General features: G+C 36.5%; 1 protein-coding gene across 4 annotated transcripts in view; it reads left to right on the forward strand.

Moving 5' to 3' along the window:
- The window catches only part of MAPK8 (mitogen-activated protein kinase 8), a 97,778-nt gene extending 80,387 nt beyond the window's left edge, over positions 1 to 17,391 (forward strand). For 2 of the 4 annotated variants that reach the window (XM_019444871.2, XM_019444869.2), the window contains 7 exons: positions 791 to 956; positions 5,493 to 5,564; positions 6,917 to 7,099; positions 7,413 to 7,537; positions 8,072 to 8,135; positions 11,631 to 11,708; positions 15,815 to 17,391. In XM_019444871.2, coding sequence (XP_019300416.1) covers positions 791 to 956; positions 5,493 to 5,564; positions 6,917 to 7,099; positions 7,413 to 7,537; positions 8,072 to 8,135; positions 11,631 to 11,708; positions 15,815 to 15,960 — 834 coding nt within the window. In that variant the 3' untranslated portion in view covers positions 15,961 to 17,391. Of the gene's footprint in view, positions 1 to 790; positions 957 to 5,045; positions 5,118 to 5,492; positions 5,565 to 6,916; positions 7,100 to 7,412; positions 7,538 to 8,071; positions 8,136 to 11,630; positions 11,709 to 15,809 lie in introns of all 4 variants that reach the window. The other 2 variants (XM_019444870.2, XM_019444874.2) reach the window with 2 other exon arrangements.
- The last annotated feature ends 5,143 nt before the right edge of the window (positions 17,392 to 22,534 follow it).

Raw genomic sequence — 22,534 nt, forward strand, 5'->3', positions numbered from 1 at the left:
AAAAAACATTAAAAAAAATTTTTTTTAAGCTGAAAAAAACTGATAATTAATGACTTTAAAAAAAGATCATTTCAGTCCTTTACAAATGAAAGTCTGCCAGTTTGTGTGTTTTTTTTTTTAATTTTTTTTAAAGTTTATTTATTTATTTTGACAAAGAGAGCAAGTGGGGTAGGGGCAGAGAGGAAAGAGAGAATCCCAAGCAGGGTCCGCACTATAGCCACAGAGCCCAGTGTGGGACTTGAACCCATGAATTGTGAGATCATGACCTGAGCCAAAACCAAGAGTCAGACACTTAACTGACTGAGCCACCAAAGCACCCTGAAAATCTGCCAATTTGAAAGGTCTTGGATTGTCAATAGAATGGCCCGTTGACTTATCTGTATAAAGCTCATTGTGACTTTAAAATGAGATTTTTAAAAATCTGGTAATTTAGTATACAAATGAGTATAAATGCTTACCTTAACTATTCTGTTTATTTTACTGTAACAGTTCTTATGTGAGCTTTAAAATACCTTCCAAAATTGCTCTTATTGCACTTGATTGAAAATTTCTAGCTAATCATAATTTCCATTGCTAATTTCTGTAATAAGTATGTATTCATAAGTGAAAAATGCCATCAAGCTAATGTCTCACAATTACCTGTTACAAAGAATCTGAGCAGTGGTACGGATTGTAATGAGATAAATTATAACAATTACCATGAATTATTTTACAACTGATCTAACAATTTGTGAACTGTAAAATGTTTGTATATATCACAGCAGCCATTTTTTATTTTTGTATTTTGAAGGACTTAAAGCCCAGTAATATAGTGGTAAAATCAGACTGCACTTTGAAGATTCTTGACTTTGGACTGGCCAGGACTGCAGGAACTAGTTTTATGATGACGCCTTACGTAGTGACTCGCTACTACAGAGCACCTGAGGTCATCCTAGGGATGGGCTACAAAGAAAACGGTCAGCAAACACTATTTACTCAAAATACTGTTACTGGCTTTTGTTTATCAGATTTATTATGTAAATATTTAAGCTGGAAGTGCATAGAGTTAAATGTACCACTGAGGTGTTCATCAGGAGTTTGAAAGTAACTATAAATTTTGTCATAAATGTTTGGAAAAACTTGGGGCCCCTGTTTATTTAAATAGAAGTACATAACAGTCAACACTACAGTTGGATAAAGAGTTTGTTGCTATTGCCCCTGAAACAATATATGCCATTTGTTTGCCTGTAACTTGAAAATGAGCATTTCTTTTTTTAAATTTTTTTATGTTTATTCTTGAGAGAGAGAGACAGAGCATAAGCGAGGGAGGGGCAGAGAGAGAGGGAGACACAGAATCCGAAGCAGAGCTTCAAGCTGTCGGCACAGAGCCTGATGCGGGGCTTGAACTCACAAAATGTGAGATCATGACCTGAGCCAAAGTCGGACGCTTAAACCAAGTCACCCAGGTGCCCAGAAAATGAGCATTTCTAACAGGGACTTAGGAAGTATGTGGTAGATTGACAGTTTGTTTTTAGTAACAATCCTACTTGCATTGGTGATATTTGAACATATTTCCAATCCCATGAAACTAAGGTTCTAGCACTTAGTGTAAACTGTAAGAGCTGCATTGAGGCCATTCTGCAAAGCGGATGGATAATTAATTAAGGTGGTCTTTGGGGAAAAACAGTGTTTCATCAAAGCCTTGTATCCTGCCTTAAAGAAATAGCACTATTGTATATGGGTATATTCAATTATATATTTCAACAGTAGAATCAAGATTGAAAATTATCAGGCATGTAGTTCATGCATTTTTAGAAATTTTATACATATATGTACATATATAGAATTTAAGAAGTTTTGTTGGGGGCGCCTGGGTGGCTCACTCGGTTAAGCGTGCGACTTTGGCTCAGGTCATGATCTCACAGTTCATGGTTCGAGCCCCACTTCCGGCTCTGTGCTGACAGCTCAGAGCCTGGAACCTGCTTCAGATTCTGTGTCTCCCTCTCGCTCTCTCTGCACCTCATGTTCTGTTTCTCTGTCTCTCAAAAATGAATAAACGTTAAAAAAAATTAAAAAAAAAAGTATTGTTGAATCTCACTCAGATATTTAGGAGATGAATAAATCTGCACAGGATTATTATTAACTTAAACTATAACTTTTAAAATGCAATTTCATCCAAAATACTCCCTAGAAAAGGACCTAGGTGTTTTTTCTATCAAGAAATCTAGAACAGCAAGCAGTTTACTTTGAATCAAGAAACTATATTAATCTTCAAATTTCTTTTTTATAAAAGACTATATTGAACGGAGGGTTTTAGCTTAATTTCCTTTGCTTTTCTGAATTAATTAAAAATAAACACTTACAATTATTCTTTCCTAAGTAAGCATGCTGTTCTGTTTTCTTACTCTCTACCTAAAATTGTTGTATGCCTTAGAATTTGGTGAGTTGGATTTAATATTAGACTCTTCTTTTGAGAGTTGATACTTCAAGTGATCAGCATGAAGATTGCTTTTGCATTTGCTGTAAAACTATTGGTTGTCATGGATATTGTGTCACTCAGTGACCTGTAAATGTGATTTTGGGACATAGCTCCCTACCAGAAATTAACATCAAGAGAAACTATCCTATGAAGAATTGGCATGCTTTCCTGTCTTAGATAAGAATTGTGGAGATCACTTTATTGCCTTTTTTTGCCTCAGGAAATGGAGTTAAATGTAATGCTCACTCATGATAACATTAGCAGCAAAATTAAACATAAGAACTTCCTTCTTTTAGTGACACCCACCGCCATTTGTTTTAACAACTTTGTCTTTTATTGCAAGCTACCATAAAGCTTTTTGGAAACTGTGATATAATGGAATATATTTAAACTGCCAAATAGACTAAGCAGTTTGACCCTTTAAAGCTAGTTTTTTGTTTGAATTAGGCTCATTATGTTCTGAGAGACTTCACTAACCCAGACAGTATCTTCCCACGCTTGCAGCTTTTGAAATTTGTTTAAAAATAACGTTTTTCTTAAGGTTATCTATATAAATTTTGTCCTGGATCTTTAACTAAAGTTTGCCATTCTCTAAAAATCTATAGGAAAAAGTTATTGTTGTAGATTTTTTCCATAAAATGAAAACCCTGGAAAAAAAATTGTTCTTTGAACTGATTTATGAGTATTACTTTTTCCTTTAAAATTCTGTTCTTGAAAGTTTTGAATCATAAGGATTCATATGTATTTATTTCTATTTCTATTTTTATTTTTGAGAGAGAGTGTGCGTGCCCATGCGCACAGGTGTGGGACAGAGAGAGAGGGAGAGTGTCAGCTTGGAGCCCAAGGCAGGGCTTAATCCCTTGATCCCAGGATCCCACGAACTGCAAGATCATGACCTGAGTCCAAATCAAGAGTCAGACGCTCAACTGACTGAGCCACCCAGGCACCCCAAAACTCATATGTATTTTAATATGAAATTTTATTTTTATTTTATTTCTTTATTTTTTTAATGTTTATTTAATTTTGAGAGAGAGAGACAGAGCATGACCAGGGGAGGGGCAGAGAGAGAGAGGGAGACACAGAATCTGAAGCAGGCTCCAGGCTCTGAGCTGTCAGCACAGAGCCTGACGCGGGGCTCGAACCCACGAACCACGAGATCATGACCTGAGCCAAAGTCGGACACTTAACCGACAGAGCCACCCAGGCGCCCCTTAATATAACATTTTAGAGAAACTTTAATTCTACAGGATTTCCAAAATTTATTACCAACTTTGTTCCTAAGATTCTGTAATGAGCTGGCAGTCTCTTTATTGAGTGTATTAGAAAGTACAGACTTCTAATTTCATAAGTCTACCAGCATGGGCGCCTCTCCCTAATACTTTTGCCCTTTTCTTCATGCTCTCAAAAAGGGCCTGGAAACTTCAAAAACAAATGCAAGTTTCTAAGGCTTTCTTTTTAAATTGCTCATTCTTCCCCTCTTCTATTAAGCTGCAGCCACCTATTCTCCTTTTTATTTTAATTGAAGTAGAGTTAACATACAATATTATATTAATTTCAAGTGTACAACACAGTGATTCAGTGTTTATATACGTTATGAAGTGATTACCACAACAAATTTAGCCATGTACTCTCCTGTTTTTACCAAATTTTCAGACCAAAGATATAAAATGTCAGGGTGTATTAGTGAAACAGGTGGAGATTGCCCTTTCTGTGTCTAGCAGATTCTTTTCAGCATTGATTAGAGTGATAAGAGTCAGTGAGTCATTGAGGAGACTCTGTAGATAATAAATCTGTAGGAACTTTCATACTGTACCCAGCTAAAACTAACTTAAACCAAAGCAGTTTGGCTATATGGGTTTAAAAAACTTTAGGTGGAGAAAAAAGTTTAAGTTTTCTTAATTGATTATTTGCTCGTTCTCTAAGCACTTGTTCCTTTTGGGATAGTAGGGTAAATGTAACATGGCATTGCCAAGAAGACAAATTACTTCTGATTCAGAATAAACATAGGATTTCTTTAATGCATTTATCCAGTTTGAAATCCAGTTTGAAAATTTCTGAAGAGCTTTCGATTAACTTTTTAACTGTAATTGTTCATAGAAACATTCTTTCTGTGTAACTATTTTAGTATACTAGATTATTTCTGCTCATGCTTTTTTCTTTTATTTGACTTAAAGAGAGAGTATAATGCACAGTTGAGCCTCAAAATAGAATCAGAATTTTATTTAAATTTTGCTACCTCGTGTTCATTTTCAGCCTTATTTGTAAAGTCTGTGTTTTGTTCTGCCTGTTTTATAAACAAATTTTTAGAGACAAAATGTATAGGTTTCTTAATTATGTGATTTCTGTGCATAGCTCTCACTTTAAAATTAGATGTGTAGTTAAAAGGCAATACTTCATGTTTGCTTTTGTGAATCAAAGCCTTTTGAAAAATATTTTGTGTTTTAAATTATTCCATTAGCTAAAATTAAAATCACTTTTTTCTTTTTGTGATGTTTTGCAGTTTTTATATAATGCAATCATATTATGCTTCTTTGATTTTAATGACCTTTTGCTTTGCTTTTCCTTCTTTTGTGCTGCAAACATATAGTGGATTTATGGTCTGTGGGGTGCATTATGGGAGAAATGGTTTGCCACAAAATCCTCTTTCCAGGAAGGGACTGTATCCTTGTGCTGCTGCAGCAGTTTAATTAGTTAGGTGATGAACTTCCTTGTGTTCTCTAATGAAAATAAACATGGTACATTCATATATATATACATATATATATGGGTTTCGTAAACAGATGTAAAGTTTGTGGCTGTTATAGTTCAAAAATTGTTGAGAAAAGAAGCTGAAATATTTGTAGGCTGCATCTGGCAGTAGGACATACAGTCTCTGCTGGTAGTTAGAGCACATTCACTGTCACTCATTTTTATTTTATACTGCTTTCTATAATTTTAAAGTATACATGGTGTATGTGATTTTTTTTAATGTTTAAATATTTTTTTTTATTTTAACCAAAATCTTTATGTTAATGTCATTGCATTTTGTTTTCAGTTGACATTTGGTCAGTTGGGTGCATCATGGGAGAAATGATCAAAGGTGGTGTTTTGTTCCCAGGTACAGATCGTATCCTTACCTTTGGCCTAAAATGTAGTTTCTAAAGGTCAAAATGTATGATAGCACTTCAGCTTGGTCAGGTATAATGTATTTGTCTCTCCCTAATAATAAAGTATTGTTAAATTACTCTTTCAAAATACCACCTGCTATTTGACATAGACTTTCCTTTCCCTCATTTATTGTTTTGTATGTTAATTCTGACAACTGCTCAAGTTAATTATCCACAATTACTTGCTGGCTTTGAGTTGATTTATTTAACCTAAATCAAAAATCATGGCTTGCATTAAAATTTCTAATAATTGTACACTTGAGTAAGTCTTAGAAGTACCTTAGGACTTAATATGAATTTTAGAAATGTCTGTTGCTTCTGTTCATCCTTTGGTTTTTTTACCCCCAACCACCTCCTCTTTTGTTAATGTTCTGTGTGTTTTGTGTTTTTTGGTTGCTGTCTCATTATTCAACATAACATACTGATATTTTCATCAGAGAATTTTAGCAGTAATAGTTTTATATGGTGATGAGTAGATTTGGGTTCATTCTTTTTGTTCATCTGACCACTTTTAGTATTCATATTAACAGTGATCTGTTACGTGTTTATCAGCTAGTGACACTTAGAGTTGTTGTAGGAGGGGGGGTGGAAAAAGCCATACTCACTGGGTTACAGTAAGAAAAGTTGAGTTAGTGTGTAGAGAAGACTTGGAGTATAAAGACTAGGAGGAAAAAGACCAAGGAATCCTAACCTCACAACTTACCAAAACAGACTCATTTTCTTAAGTTTCAGAGCTTTAAAAACATTTTCATTAATGTAAGGTAAACAAAGAGTGGCAAAATAAAATGCCACTTTTGTTAGACCCATCATTTTTTTATTGCTACAGGTTATTTTCTGTCAGTGTAGAAAACTAAAAAATGTAGGACAGATTATAAGAAATATTTCTTATCCTTCACATTTTCTGATCAGCTGCAAGAAAAGACAGATTTTGTATTCTAGAATTGTGCACAGTTTAAATTCAGATTCCCTGTGAGTAGTAATTGTCATTATTTCTTCAGTCACCTATCATTTGTATATAGAATTTGTAGGTTTAAGCTTCCATTGTTAGGGTAAAATCAGTATTAGACACACACACACACACACACACACACACACACACAGACAAAGTAAGGTTAACAAAGCTTGTTTATTGATCCTTTCTGTCTGTCTACAGTCATTGCCTTTTACAAACTGGCTATAAGACAGAAAATATATAACTGCCACATTCTTTCTTAGGGTTTTTTAAATGCCATTTTCTTGTCATTTTAATATAGATATGACTAATGTGTTGAACATTAGATACAGAGTATTTTTCTTAGCTACTTGATATTAGATATTGATCAGTGGAATAAAGTTATTGAACAGCTTGGAACACCATGCCCTGAATTCATGAAGAAACTACAACCAACAGTAAGGACTTACGTTGAAAACAGACCTAAATATGCTGGATATAGCTTTGAGAAACTCTTCCCCGATGTACTTTTCCCAGCTGACTCGGAACACAACAAACTTAAAGGTACTTTTTATAAATACATATATTTAATCCCATTTTGAGTATGTGTGTGTGTGTGTGTGTGTGTTTGTGTGTTTATGTTCTTACGGGATATAACCCAGCGTCCTCTCTGGGTAATGGAACAAAGTGAAAGACTTTAGTTACTTTTTTTTGTAAATCTTTTTTTTTGACCATATGTATGACCAGATTTTATAGTAAAATCTGTTCTTTTTAAAACATATACTTTTTGATAAATGATAATGTCAAGTTTCCGAAGTTTATGGTAATTTAAAAACTTTTATGAGATACATGTACATTAACATCATTATTTTTACAGCCAGTCAGGCAAGGGACTTGTTATCCAAAATGCTGGTAATTGATGCATCTAAAAGGATCTCTGTAGATGAAGCCCTCCAGCATCCATATATCAATGTCTGGTATGATCCTTCTGAAGCAGAAGCTGTAAGTTCTTTTCTTAATGTTTGAAGAATATACTGAATTAGAGTTAGGTTTGGAGGAGACTTTTTAAATTTAAATAAAAGTATAGATAAATGATGATGGTATTTTTCTGTTTTTGCATGAATGGTATCTTAAATTAATGAGCATCTCCAAGCACCCCTGACACAAAATAAAGCTACATCTCACTGTTTCTTACCTTTTTGCCTTGCCTTTTACATAATGAGCTAGAATGTTGAACACTTTGGGAAAACGTTGTAACTAATTGCAAAACAAATTATTGTGTCCAAAGCATAGCACAATTCTGTAATATAAATAAAATGTGACAATTTCAAAAACTGGAGGAAGAGAAAAAGACAGTTCAACATCTTTTTTTTTTTTTTTTTTTTTTGTCATTTTGTTGTCCAAAATTAGTTTCTCTACATAAGAAGGTTGGTCTGATGATGTATTTTTGAAAGCCTCTAATACTTCAAATAATTATAAAGAATTTATGTACTCCCAGTAAAGCAACTCAATTATTACTGCCCTTGTGTTTTTCAGCCACCACCCAAGATACCTGACAAGCAATTAGATGAAAGGGAACATACAATAGAAGAGTGGAAAGGTAACATTCGCCAAGTTCTTAGAGATGAAGCTGAAAGAGCATCTGAATCTTTATGTTGATTTAATCATGTTAGGAAAATTAAAGATACTTGTTATTCATAACTGATATTTGGTAAGAGGATTATTAATGTTTTTACAGAGGTAGAAATTAAGTCTCCTCCATCCCTGACTTAATCTGAATCTCTCGTGTTTCCTACCCCAGAGAGACCCATCAGTGCTTTCTGAAATTTGTATGTTCTTCCATAGTGTACAGATACACAGACTTGTGTTTGCCATCTCCCTCTCTTTCTCTCCCACCCTGTTTTAATCACAAATGGTCGTATACTGTTCACATTTGCTTTGTTGATATAATCATTTATCTTCAAGATTCTTCTGTCTGGTTCCACATATCTGGCTCATTTGGCTTAAAAGCTGTTAGCATTCTGCTGTACGACTGTGTCACAATTTCTGTATTTAACTCCCTCTTGAAGAGCTTTGTGTCCAGGCTGTTGTTGTTACAGACAGCTCTGCAGTGTTGTTGTGCACACGTGAGAACGGGCCTGTAAGAAAAATCCTATAAGGAGATTTGTCAGGCCAAAGGATATTCCCAAATTACTTTCCATAGAACTTACAGCAGTTTATACTTCCATCAGCATTGTGTAGAATGTCTGTTTTACCCCCACCCTCCCCAACCGAGTTAATTTTTAGTCTTTGCAACTCTAATATGGTAGTTGTACTTTGTGTATGTGGGGAAACATTAATAATACATTGATTGTCACAGAAATGTTAAAGTGTTTCTTTCATTAAAAGATTCCCTGGAACACTGGAGCCAGATAATTTTTAGATCCTGTTCACTTCCATTTGCATTGTTGTCATTTAGTAATTTGATGACTTTTATAGCCGCATGACTTTGGGCAGGTCACTTGGTCCCTTCTTTACCTTATCTTAAAATGGAGACAGAGGACATCTTATTAAGAGCTAAGTACCAAAATGGTTGCAGGGCTAAAGGTAGTGAGGAGATACAAACTTAAACAAGTGATCTGTCTATAAACCTGTTCGGGAAGAATGAATTTGATTCTTTCTTTTTAGGAATAACCAGAGATTAGTCTTCTCTGAGTTGACTTTAGGGAAACACACAGACCCTCTAGAGCCCACCAGAGTGATAGAATTGAGTAGAACCTAGTATATCTGTATATGTAATAAGTAATGTACAAGGATGTAATTGTGGATCAAAGTGTGTACTAAAATATCTTGCCTGATATTTTTATATACCATTACATTTAGAATAGGCATTTATGTATTTCTTATAACCTTAATAGGCCACCAGTTGTAAAACACACCGCTGTATACCACTAAGAAAACACTGCCAGGGGCACGGCACCATTGATTGTAAGATGCAGCCCCATTTCCAAGATAAACTGATAAAAGTGCATCTTAAAATCAGTGTAACACAGTATAGTTGACCCTTCCAGCAATGCAGGGGTTAGGGTGCTGATTCACGCACTTGAAAATTCACATAAAATTTTTGACTCCCCTAAAACAGCTGCTAATAACCTGCTGTTTTCTGGAAGCTTTACCAATAACATGGTTGGTTAGCACAGATTTTAATGTTATATGTATTATATACTGTATTCTTACAATAAAGTATGCTAGAGAAAAAAAAATGTTATTAAAATCATAAGAGAAAATTTACAGTACTGTGCATATATTTGTTGAAAAAAGTCCACGTATAAGTGGACCCATGCATTTCAAACCCATGTTGTTCAAGAGTCAACTGTATTTTTGTTTGTGTGTAAAGATGTATCTGGAATTTATTCTGTATCTTTTTCTCCTAGTCTAAGTGTAGCTCAGTAATTAACCACAAAATGCCTTTTTTTCTTTTTTCTTTTTTCTTTTTTTTAAAGAGGGTGAGTGTTTGGACAGGGGGGGGGCAGAGAAAGAGAGAGAGAGAGAGTCAGAGAGAATCCCAAGCAGGCTCCATGCCCAGTGCAGAGCCCAACATGGGTCCGATCTCCCAATTGGGAGACCCCATGATCCCATACGAGATCATGACATGAACCAAAGCCAAGTTGAATGCTTAACCGACTGAGCCACCTGGGTGCCCTGCAAACTGCCTTTTTAAAGATCTGCTTAAGAGGTTTAGCATTACAACAGAAAGAAAAATCTGTTGGCAGAGCCATTAACTTAACATGTTGCGTTGCCTACTTAGTACTCCTAAGTAGCTTTGGTTCTTCTCCCCTTTTTTTCTTTAAAGAAAAGCATCTTTCATTCCTTCCTCTATCCTATTTTTCTCCTTCGAAGCCCAAAAAGATTAATATAGCAAGGAAAGTTAGGTGTCTCTAGCTCTTGTTCATTTCAACATATCCACTCAATTTACCTTATAATCAGAGATTCCTTATCAGTTGAAGGAAATTCAGACTCCTTGAAATTCTGGGCAACATTCTCTACTTGTACATTTTCCTCAGAAGAGGGTTTGTTGTGCTTATGCAGTTCTCAAAGGATTCCTGACTCAAATATGGTGATGCATAATGGTGATTGTAGCATTGACTAGAAGGCTCTTCTGAAGTAGATATTCTTACCCTTATGGTGCATCACACTTGACCTCAGGATCACTTAGAAGAACGCAGGGCAGGAGGCACATAGGACCTCAAGGCAGCATTTGGCATCTCTCTTCAGTTGGAACAGTGCTCACACAGTCCATCCACTGTCCAGAAGTCCAGTTAAAAAATGAGGTTCCCATGGGAAAATCTTGACTGTGATAGCATGTTATGCTTCAAATCCTAAGGAGTTGAAGTGTAGCTACCTGCTTTTTTTTTTTTAACAGAAGTCTGTGGGGGAGGGGAAGAAAAAAAAAAAGGTTAGAGAGGGAGAGAGCCAAAGCATCAGTGTCTCTTAAAAACTGAGAACAAACTGAGGGTAGATGGGGGGTGGGAGGGAGGGGAGGGTGGGTGATGAGTATCGAGGAGGGCACCTTTTGGGATGAACACTGGGTGTTGTATGGAAACCAATTTGACAATTTCATATTAAAAAAGTGTATATTCCATCCCGATTAAAGAGGCTTCCATACACTTCTGTACTTAAGTCTTTTAACAGATATCTGGATAAGCACCTGCAATGTACTAGGTTACTGTGCCACAACCAGGAAATAAGACATGAATGAAACAAATGTGATTTAAGCTCTCACTGAGACAGAACTGAGCATGTGTAGAATGATATGGTATAGTACAGAGTTCTGGTGGAGTAAAAAAGATAAGGCTTCTAACCCCAGCTCTATCCTTAATCCAAGTTTAGGAACATTAGTTATACCAGAGATTTTGTTCTTTCAGTATAGTCCATTGTTCAGGATCAGGGTATTGTTACAAACACCTTTGAATCTTAGACTGACACTTAGGGACACTTTACCATTGAAAGGACACTATTAGAAGTCTTTAATGTGTGTAAAAATGTTCAACTTAAAACAGATACCTGTGAGGTTGGCTCTCAGACTGAAAAGTTTGTTTTTGTTCCTCTTTTTCAGAGTTGATATACAAAGAAGTTATGGACTTGGAGGAGAGAACCAAGAATGGAGTTATACGGGGGCAGCCCTCTCCTTTAGGTTGGTTACTATATAAGCTTGGTTAAGGTTATAAGGTTAGGGTTACTTCTTGTGTTGTAATCTTCAGTTGCATGAATCACGTATTGTTTCCCATATTTATCACTGTTACTATTTTTTAAGTTTAAGTATAGGGAGTGTAGTTTGGGTGAAACCACTGGTAGGTACACTGTTGTCCTAATACATCATGCTAATATATCGGTAACTGACTCCATAAAATACACATCTTTTTCTATAATACTGACATTCTATTGAAAAACGGAAATTTAAAACCATTTTGTATTGGCATTGTTCTCTTTAAAGAAGAAATTTTTCATAATTCAATATACTTACCAGGATTTTAATAGTCTTTACTTTGGATAAATAAACTAAGCCTTCATTGAAAGATTTAGTACGTCTTTCTCATTAAGTTACCATCTTTCTCATTTTGGTATTGATTTGTTGAACCAAGGCAATAACATTAAAACTGCCATTAGGAAGTGTTCCATCTAAAAAGAAAACTGGTTGGCAGGAGTTAAACATTTTCTTTTATCACAAGCTATATTTAATGTTAGCACTTACAAAAGCATAAAGCATTGAGGGAAAAAGTTAAATGACAGGTAACATGTATATATTCAGTACAAACTACATGACAGGCACTGGTGGTTTATGTACTTTATTTCATTCAACCCCTGAGACCTCACTGAAGGGAATATTATGCACATTTTACAGATGAGGAAACTAAAGTTCAGAAGAATTAAATGAACATAAAATTACAAATGTATTATGTAGAAAAGCTAATACTTACAGCCATGTTCATCAGTAACTTCAAATGGCATGGTTTTTCTAGCATCCCATGTGGCCTTTAGCTGGCAGCAGAGACTTTTGGCTACAGAAGTTAGAACAGCTTTATGAAAGAGATGAAATTTGACCTGAACCTTGAAGGCTGAGTAGTGTTTTAAGAGATAGGTCTTGAATTTGAGTAAGACTATGCCATTTTAACCATCCCTTTAAAACTCTTCTACGTTCTAAAAAAAATAAAAATAAAAATATTATATGAGTAAGATTTTTAACTATAGTTTCTTTTTTTTTTTTTTTTTTTTTTTTTTCAACGTTTTTTATTTATTTTTGGGACAGAGAGAGACATAGCATGAACGGGGGAGGGGCAGAGAGAGAGGGAGACACAGAATCGGAAACAGGCTCCAGGCTCCGAGCCATCAGCCCAGAGCCTGACGCGGGGCTCGAACTCACGGACCGCGAGATCGTGACCTGGCTGAAGTCGGACGCTTAACCGACTGCGCCACCCAGGCGCCCCCTAACTATAGTTTCAAATGCCCATTTTGTTATACTATAAACATATATTTATTTAGTTTCTGTGGCTTTCTGTAGCACTTTTGGTTATATTTGTGAGTTTTTGAAATTTTTTATTTTTTAAATCCTTGATCAGGAATACAGTCTTACAAATTATAATATAGATCCTGTTGAAAATAGAAAATGGGGGCACCTGGGTGGCTCAGTCGGTTGAGCTTCTGACTTCAGCTCAGGTCATGATCTCACGGTTCGTGGGTTCAAGCCCCGCATCGGGCTCTGTGCTGACAGCTCGGAGCCTGGAGCCTGCTTCTGATTCTGTGTCTGTCTCTCTCTGCCCCTCCCCTGCTCACGCTGTCTCTCTCTGTCTCTCAAAAATAAATAAATGTAAAAAGAAAAATTTAAAAAAATACATAAAATGATTTTGACAGCTTTTACCTACAATTTAGTTGTAACAAAAGCTATATTATAAATGCTTTAATAGCTGAGTTAATTAGCTTTGTATTGATGTACAGTAGTAGTTATAACTAAATTTAGTTCATGATGGAGCTTTGAGTGGGATTTGAAAAATCCATTATGTGGGAGACTTATATTTCAGAATGCTCTCCTAGTGAGTGGTACATCGGAAGTGTCAGATACTTTAGTAAACTTAAGTTCATGAGATAGAGCAGTTTTATCTGTTTTTAACTTATTTAAAGAAACTGGATCTTAAACAGCACTTGACTATGGTTATAAAATAAGTCAGTGGTAAGGACAGGACTGCAGGTTTCTAGACATTTTCTGGATTCTCAGGTATAGCTTAGGGAGAAGAGTGTTAATAACTCAACCCATTATAAAAACATTCAGTTCTTGATTATATGGAAAAAGAGAAGAAAGTCTTTGACAGATTAAACTATCAGATAATCACAATATCATTTCACCTTGAATTTTGGAAATTAAATATATTATTTTTCCCACTTTTCCTATCTTTATTTTGGTTTGGCTAAGTTTGCATGCCTTTGAGGGTGTAGAGACTCACCTTAGGGGGAAATGACTCAGCTACCTAAAATGAAGGATTTTCCCTATTATTGCCAATTCAGATATTTGAGAATTTACTAGATTGCTTTAAAGTTCAGGGGAAAAAAAGTACTTTTCTTAGGTATTTGATTTTCAGATTTAAAAGTTAACTATTTAGGGTTGCCTGGGTGTGGCTCAGTTGTAGGTGCCGGACTTCGGCTCAGGTCATGATCTCACGGTTTGTGAGTTCGAGCCCTGCATCGGGCTCTGTGCTAACAGCTCAGAACCTGGAGTCTGCTTCAGATTCTGTGTCTCCCTGTCTCTCTGCCCCTCCCCTGCTTGTGCTCTCTGTCTCTCAAAAATAAAACAAACATTAAAAACTTAAAAAAAAAAAAACAACACTTAAAGTTAACTATTTAATGCATTTAAAAGTTAATTTTGGGGGCACCTGGCTGGCTCAGTCGGTAGAACATAACGATTCTTGATCTCAGGGTTGTAAATTTAAGCTCCACGTTGGGTGTAGAGATTACTTAAAAAAATTTTTTTTAATTAGAAAATAAAAGTTAATTTTTATCAAATTAAGCAGTTTGGATAAAAATGAAGTTTGGGTTACAAAATAGAGGCATAAAATGTATATTTGGTGGAACCCTTTTATGATTTGAATATTTCGGTACAAGTCTTTGAAGCTAGCTGTGGTATTGTGTACTCTTCAGTCAGAACAGGTGCATTCTGTAGTGTCCTATGGATTGAATTTAAAATATAATGTCTTCGGTTCACTCTGGCTAGGAACCTAATGGACCAGTCCAGCCCAACACCCTAAAGATTTGCCTATCCCCACTCCCCTGGCTATTTCATTGTTAGATTTGAAGACAAGCTCTCAGAGGACCTTTTGTATTCTAAAGTGTTTTATGGTTCATCATTAGAATGGTAGGATGATTTCAAGCACTGAGATGCTGGGTTCTGGAGTAGTGGTTTTCAACCTGCTTTGTTTTAGCATTCTTTGAGTGCCTGAAAACTCAGCCCTAGAAATTCTTACTGCTCAATTTGGAAGCCACTGCTTTTATTCCATAAATGAGTTCTTAAGAACGTTTGTATAACTTGCATTATTTAATAGGCTCAAGTTTGGAATGGCCCTTATTTAGTAATCCCATAGTTCAGAAGTACTTACCTAAGAATGTGAATCACCGTTAACATATTTCCCACCCCCCAAGTGACATTCCTTCCCCTTTCCTAACCCAGCCCCCTTGAAAGGATTTCACTATTGGTTATGTATTCCTGTTCCTTTTTAAAATCCAAGAAATGCTTGTTACCTATACTTTCAGTAAAGGAAACAGTCTTCCCCTACTTTATCTGTTTAATAAATCCATGCTAGCATTTATGAAGTCTTTATTAGAGTAAAAATAACAAGAACATGAGTTTACCCAAATAGGGTTCTTGAGTGACCCTGGCAAGTCCTATAACCTAAACTGGGACAGTTGAACTAAGGACCCTTCCATTGAGAATGATTTTAGTCTTTGTCTTGGCTTTTTCTTTAAAACAAGATGTGCCAGAATACTGCTTGGAGTTTATAGTGAGAAGATAACATAAGCCATTTTTATTAGGGCAGTGGTTTTTAACTTTTTGAGTTACATATCCCTTTGGAACCTCTGTCCAAAAAAAATGCAGTACAGACAGTATTGCATGTATTATCACACACACAACTTTTAAACCTTTTAAAGCCAAGAGAAAAAAAATGATTGATTACTAGAGGTAGCCAGTACAGTACAGGTAGCTCAGTGTGCAACTCTGTCTGCAACTGATTTGCTGTTTTGTTTCTCATAGCACAGGTGCAGCAGTGATCAATGGCTCTCAGCATCCATCGTCATCATCGTCTGTCAATGATGTGTCTTCAATGTCAACAGATCCGACTTTGGCCTCAGATACAGATAGCAGTCTGGAAGCATCAGCTGGACCTCTGGGCTGTTGTAGATGACTACTTGGGCCTTGGCAGGGGGGTGGGGGGATGGGGAGTCGTTTAGTCATTGATAGAACTACTTTGAAAACAATTCAGTGGTCTTATTTTTGAGTGATTTTTCAAAAATGTAGAATTCATTTTGTAGTAAAGTAGTTTATTTTTTTTAATTTCAAGTGATGTAATTTAAAACTTAAGTTGTGTTTTAAAACAGCAACAAAACTATTGTATTTTTGCTGTAATTAACTGTATAATGTAAACCTAATTATTTTATCATGGTTTAAAATTTTTGCATATTTGCTTTATCTTATGCTGCTGATTTTTTTTTTTTTTACTGAATTTGTAAGATTTTGTTTATCAAAGCAACTATTATGTGGTGACTTGCCTATATCATGAATTATTTAAGATTTTTATAGGTTTTTTTTATTAGAATTTTATTTCAAATGTTTTGTTCATGATGCTATCCTTCAGGGTTATGTGCTTATCAATGAAATAACCCCAGAGGAGTGAGGGAAAATAACCTGTAGCCAGTTGTATTCAGGAATAACTACTGTAAATGATGAACGTGTTAAAAAACCTCCAATATTTGCTACTTGCCAATCTTAATTTAATTTCAACAATTGGTAGGTAATCCTACATCCTACATTGTTTTTTGGCAAAAGCCCCATCATCTAAATGACAGAATAACTCAGAGCATGTCTTTGAAGATGCTGGGCGTCTACCACCACCCTCCTATTCCCCGCACCCCCCCACCCCACACAACAGAAGCCAAGTAAAAAGAGTATGGTATTTTCTGCAAATTTGTGGCATGCTCAAAGATTATGATCACATAAAGTCAAGAGGATACTTCATGAATAATACATTTCAATGCAAATAAACAGATGGTTCACTTCTACTAGCTATGAGCCTGTTTTTGTATACACTGAGTTAATCTACTCAGGCTGTAGGTCCCAGCTGTGGTCTAGAGTCTGGTCTTTCCCTTTCCTGCAGCCTCAGGCCCTTGGACCTGGGACCTTTCTGGTTTCCTAGCATGATATCAGTCAGTTGAGCACCAGTTCTCAAGGCGTTTCTGGCCATTTGATTCTACCTGTAGCATAATCTATTTATACTAGCTGTCAGGAGGTTCCGAAGCCTACTTCAATTTCTGTAGGTGATGTATCAAATGAGCAATATACCGTTCATCTGAAAATAGTAGCACACAGCCATATATAGGATATCATTTTCTAAGGACTGTTTCTTCACATTGAGCAGAGCAGGCATAAGTGGTGGTTATTCAGTCTGAGTCTTTGTTTTTTTTATACCTGATTTTCAATAAAACATGCAATGTGGATGTTGAGTAGGGTAAGAATGGTGCTGCTCCTGACAAGTGTATGTTAACTGTTTACATTTTCTATCTGCGGAATTATTTCTCCACAACTGAATTTTTCGTAAGTAAATGTCATTGAAGTCTCATTTTCTCTGAAATACATCATCTGTACGGCCCCAGGCACCTTTTGTTATTTTTGGAACAAGACGGATTTTATATCATGAACTGGGAAATGCATACGTAAATCAGTGACAAGGTTCTAGGCAGGAAGCCCATGGGAATTACTGACCAGTAAGAGCAAGAACTGGTGCATCTCAACATGCAGTGTCTGAAAGTTCGCTTGGCCTGTGATTCGTGTATTTAGTGCAAGATGCCTTTTGAGTTACTTATTTTAGGTTATTGTTAATGTGCAATATTCAGGATTAAAATACATTAGCCTTTTTAATATGCTTTGAAATAGCAAGTTTGGTTTTGATGGTTTTATGTCATGATATCTAGCCTCTGGAGGTTGTCAGCCTTTTTATCAGTCCCTTTTCTACTCCTACAACATGGTGCATTAATTTTGTTAAGCAAATTAGAGTTTTGAGACTGTAACACCTCTAGAGTGGCAGAAACAGGATTGGATTTACGATGTTAGCAGAAATTTGAGCATGAGTGTGTTCTTAGTTTATATTAGTTTGGCAGTTAATTAGCTTTATTTTCCCTAGGATAGATTATTTCACTATTGCACTTTAACAACTGACATGCTTTCGGAAGTTCCCCATATTTTATGTTTGATTGCTAATAAGCCATCTCTGTTGATACAGATTTTGATTAAGCAAGGAAAACCAGGTGTTCTTCCTGTATCATCTGTTGTAAATGCCAGCTCCCCCTTGCCAGCCAGCATGTTTCAGTTGATTCAGAGAAAAGGAATTCTTATTCATTAATGTAGACTAAAATACTTGGCAAACTATATCCTGAAAACAAAGTTTGCTTGTTAAATGTTGTGTGCCCTACGTTTTTAAAATGCGATATCTAAATACAACTTTCCCTCATCCCTTAAATCTGTGAAGTTAGAGAAGTACTGATTGTTTTTGTTTTACAGCGTTTTTGAACCTTTAAGACATCTTAAACATTTGTGTGTGTTTTAAGAGAAATTACAAGTAAGATTTCTGTCCAGCAGTACTTCTGTAAAGCCACCTTGCTTCTCTTAGAGCTTTGGTTTTTCAACTTCATATATATTTAATATATCCATCATCTTACCGTCAAAAAATTATTTTGACTAAGGTTTATTGTTCACATTTATATTATTTTATTATTCACCTTTACGGGAAAGAGACACTAATTCTTTTCTCCTAGTTCTTCCTGATTTCCTACTCTGTTACTCTCTGATGTATACTGACCATTTGTAAAATGATTGTGTTGTTGGGATTGCTTCGTTACAATATATGTGAATAGAGCATCTCAACTCCTTGATGCTGCTTGCCGAACAGTTCTCATTTTGTCACACACCCTCAGCTGCTGGTGTTCCTGGTATGCACCCTTCCAGGTCGGTAAAGGCACAGTGCTTCACCCCACACGTACTAAGAGAAATGCCAGCCTTTAAATGAGGAGGCCACCACACAACCCCCTTCACGGTACAAAGAAGCTTGGTGGTATGCAAAGCAGCAGACTTGCCTGTACTTTTCATTATTCTGTTCCTTGTTAACCCTGCTGTTTTGTCTAAAAAGATGAAGGTGAAGAGGACGTAAGTGTCTGATAGTGAAATCAGAAGAGGGCACGTGAAGCTGTTTCAGGGTTACAGATAAGACTTGGTTTACACTGTCGGCCAGTATGTGCTACACATATGAAGACTTAACTACTCAGTGTTGCCTAGGCACAAGCCTGCACCACACTTGGAGGTAAAGACATAGTCTATTTTCAAAAATACTGTTGTAGTTTGTGAGTGTTGTTCATTAGTCACACATTAGCTGTAGAGTGAATGCATGAAGCCCCATGACCCCAGTAAACTTCTCTTACCAGTAGAAAAACCAAACACCACTGTTCTGTCATTAGCAGCCCTCTTAAATGTTGCCTCCATATCCTTTACGTGTTAGCGTACATTGTGTTTCTATGATCTCTCTTAGGTTTTTCCTGAATCAGAGGAAACTACTTTTTCCTTAATAGCAAGAAAGATGAAGAGGTAAAGGGCATTGAAGCAGAAATGTATAGTTTGGGGTACGATTAGAAAACTCGCAAGGAAAACAAAAATCCGAATTAATTTCAAACTAACTGCTCTTAGTTAAGTGCTCTTAAGGAGAGTCTAGTAAGAGTAACAATTTCTGGCCATTTCTAGTTTAGATTCTCTTCGTTACTGAGACTTTTGAGAAATCTGTGGATTAGTTTTGCACAATGTTCTATTCTCACAATAATTTACAAATTAAACTAGGTTTTTATTGAACTACCTCACACTAATTTTCTATGCTTTCCCAAGTAAGCTATTGCCCTTACTGTAAGCTCTTTACTGAGTGTGAATTATAAATGTGTGTTAAATACTTTATAGCCAATGTTGACACAATACCAGTAAGTATGTAAAATATATACCTTGCATCAGTAAGAGAGACTCATGCGTAAAATCTTTCACTGTGTATCTTGGAAAATTGTGTTAGATGTGTTCGTTGGACATTATTACTGTCTGTTTTTATAAGTAGAAACCTGCTCGTGATATCAGTCCATTCTTTACATTTTACAAAAGGAATAAATCTTAGTAAATTTTACGAAGAAATAAATTACTTTTGTAGGCCCGATATTTGGTATATTTTTGAGAAGCTCTTAATCTTTTAGCTGAATGATGAAGTTAAACTGAACTAGCTGTCTACTTGGACTGTGACATCTATTTTCTCATTACAGTTTATCCTGTTCAACAGGTTTAAAACCTGAAAACCTACATATGATAATTGACATTTGCTTTTCTCCCTATAATGCCATTCCTTCTTCATACCTGTTCCTTCCCTGTGTTCCATTCCCTCTCCTCTCCTCTAGACAAAACAAAATGGGGCACTTTGTAGGGAATGCTGAGATAATTATTGTGGTTTTTAATCATTCATGCCCTAGTCATTAAACATGCACCACTGGAATGTAAACATTGTTACCTAGTATGTTAATTGGTTATAATATTTTAAATAAAAAAGAAAAAAGTGGTATGAAAAATATGAAATTAAGAGTTTTTTCATTGAAAACAAAATATAAATTTGTGCTAAAAAAGTTTTTATGGGCAATTTTAAGATTCCCTGTGGATTGGTATTAAAGGGGTAGTAGGACTAGGGCAGCTTTCTTAGATTTGGATTTATACAGATTGTGAAGAGCCTAAAGTACCACTCTGCTTTTCTGGTTTATCTAGTCTTGCTTTTCTTGTATTTGAAATCTCTGGAGAACTGTATCTAAAAGGAATTTTCTTCAGTGCCCTTAACCTAGTTCTCAGTAGCCATGTAAGAGAGCAGCCATCGCGGCCACTTGGCAAAAACAAGTTTAATTTTAAAAGGATCTATTTCAAAACGAACTGGGGATTTCGGTTTTGAGTGTGTTTTCAACTTTGCCATGCTTCTCTTCTCTTTGCCGAACTGGGCAGGCTGCTACGTGGGTATCAGGGTCGCCCACTGTATACGTCCAGCCTCTGTATGAGGTCACTCCCTCTCTTGCTCAACTCTTAACTCCAGAAAACCATCTTCTCCATGCTTTCCCCATTCACCTGCACTCAGACTTCCCTGCTCTGAGGAAAGGACGAGACGGGGTCGGTCTTTACCTGATCACTGCAGCTCCATCGGCCTACGGGGTCGCTGGCCTGGTGCATGCGCTCTGCTCTGTCACGGTCGTTAGATCTCCAGTGAGAGACTGGGTGGCAAAAGCAGACATCAAAGTTTTGAGTCCATATAATTTCTGCCCAGTTGTAATACCCTGGTGACACCAAATGAAAGGGGGTAGTTCGCCCTTATTAGTCTAGGTACTATGTCTATTTTAGTATTGTACCTTAGAAGGTCGATTGACTTCATGTAAATGAACATTGATTTGTACTAGTTTTGTGGTTTAAAATTTTTTTAGCTTTTACAGCTTAAACACTGATATGTCTTTGGACTTCATTTTAACTGAAACACGTCAAATATGCTTTTCTAATTTTAGACTTCTAACATATAATCAGTTCGCGAATGCATATATGTCTACGATCCTATGTTGGAAGCTGGGGGTAAGGAAAGATAACAAATGGGACGACGGTCTGGTCAACCTGATTGAAATACTGTTGTGTAGACGGGCAAGAACCATGCTGAAGGGACATGGAGGGATTGGTCAGGAAATGAGGGTTTTGCAGAAGAGGCATTTTTTGAGCCTTGGTATAAGGAATGGTATTCCCGGGTAAGGGAAAAGCAAGGAGGCTTAAAAGTGTGTGCATGGGCAAGGAATGTGGAATGGCCTGACATGAGAGTGGGTGTGGAGAGAATATAATGAGAGAAGTCTGAAAAGCTGGGGATCAGAACAAACATTTGGAGGAATTGTCTTCATTTTAAAGGCAGTAGGAACTTACAGTTTGTGAGAAAGAGTAATGTGACCAGACCTTGGTCTTAGGAGGGACACTGGTAGTGGGAGCAAGCTGGTTAGACTGGAGGTGTGGAGATTGGTGACTGGGAAGCCAAAGATACACAGCTGAGAGCTGAGGTCATTATTTGCACAATGAGAATGGAAGAGAGAAGACTCAGGTTGCCATTAACTACGCGAAATAGCTGAGATTAGCATTTGGGGCTGAGCCCTAGTGATTGGGCAGCACAGCAGGTATTGTGCAGGGAAAACACGTCCAAGGTATTTTCCAGTTTGTACATCACAGATTGAAGAGTCCGGGACAGAACACACGTCAGGTATGGCATCAGCTTGCCACTTAAATGTTTCAGCGAGGGAGGAAAGGAATAATTTCTCCCTTACTGCCGGTCACCTCTCCAGTCTCTTCCATTGTGAGGTCTGTGTCATCTGCTTGCATGGCTCTTACACCAATTCCATTAGTGTCATTTTGTGGACAGAAGAAAAAGGGGATTCTTGTTGGGTATAACATATGTAAGACTTAGCGTTCCCTGGACAGGTGTGGGAGCATAGTTCTGCTTAGTAAGGATTGAGTGAGTGGTGAAGCAGCAGTAAAAGTGCTTTGGAAAAGTTGGCAGGAAATAAAAGAATCCTGACTGTCGAGAAAAAAAAAAAAAGTAGACTGAGGGGTCAGCACAGATTAAAAGGGAGAAACTAAAAGCACGTGTGCCTTGACAGGGTCCTGGAGAGGGTGGGATCTATTGAATC

This window comes from Panthera pardus, unplaced genomic scaffold (genome assembly GCF_024362965.1).
Source record: "Panthera pardus isolate Hobbes unplaced genomic scaffold, ASM2436296v1 HiC_scaffold_22, whole genome shotgun sequence".
In the NCBI taxonomy this organism is placed as follows: Eukaryota; Metazoa; Chordata; class Mammalia; order Carnivora; family Felidae; genus Panthera; species Panthera pardus.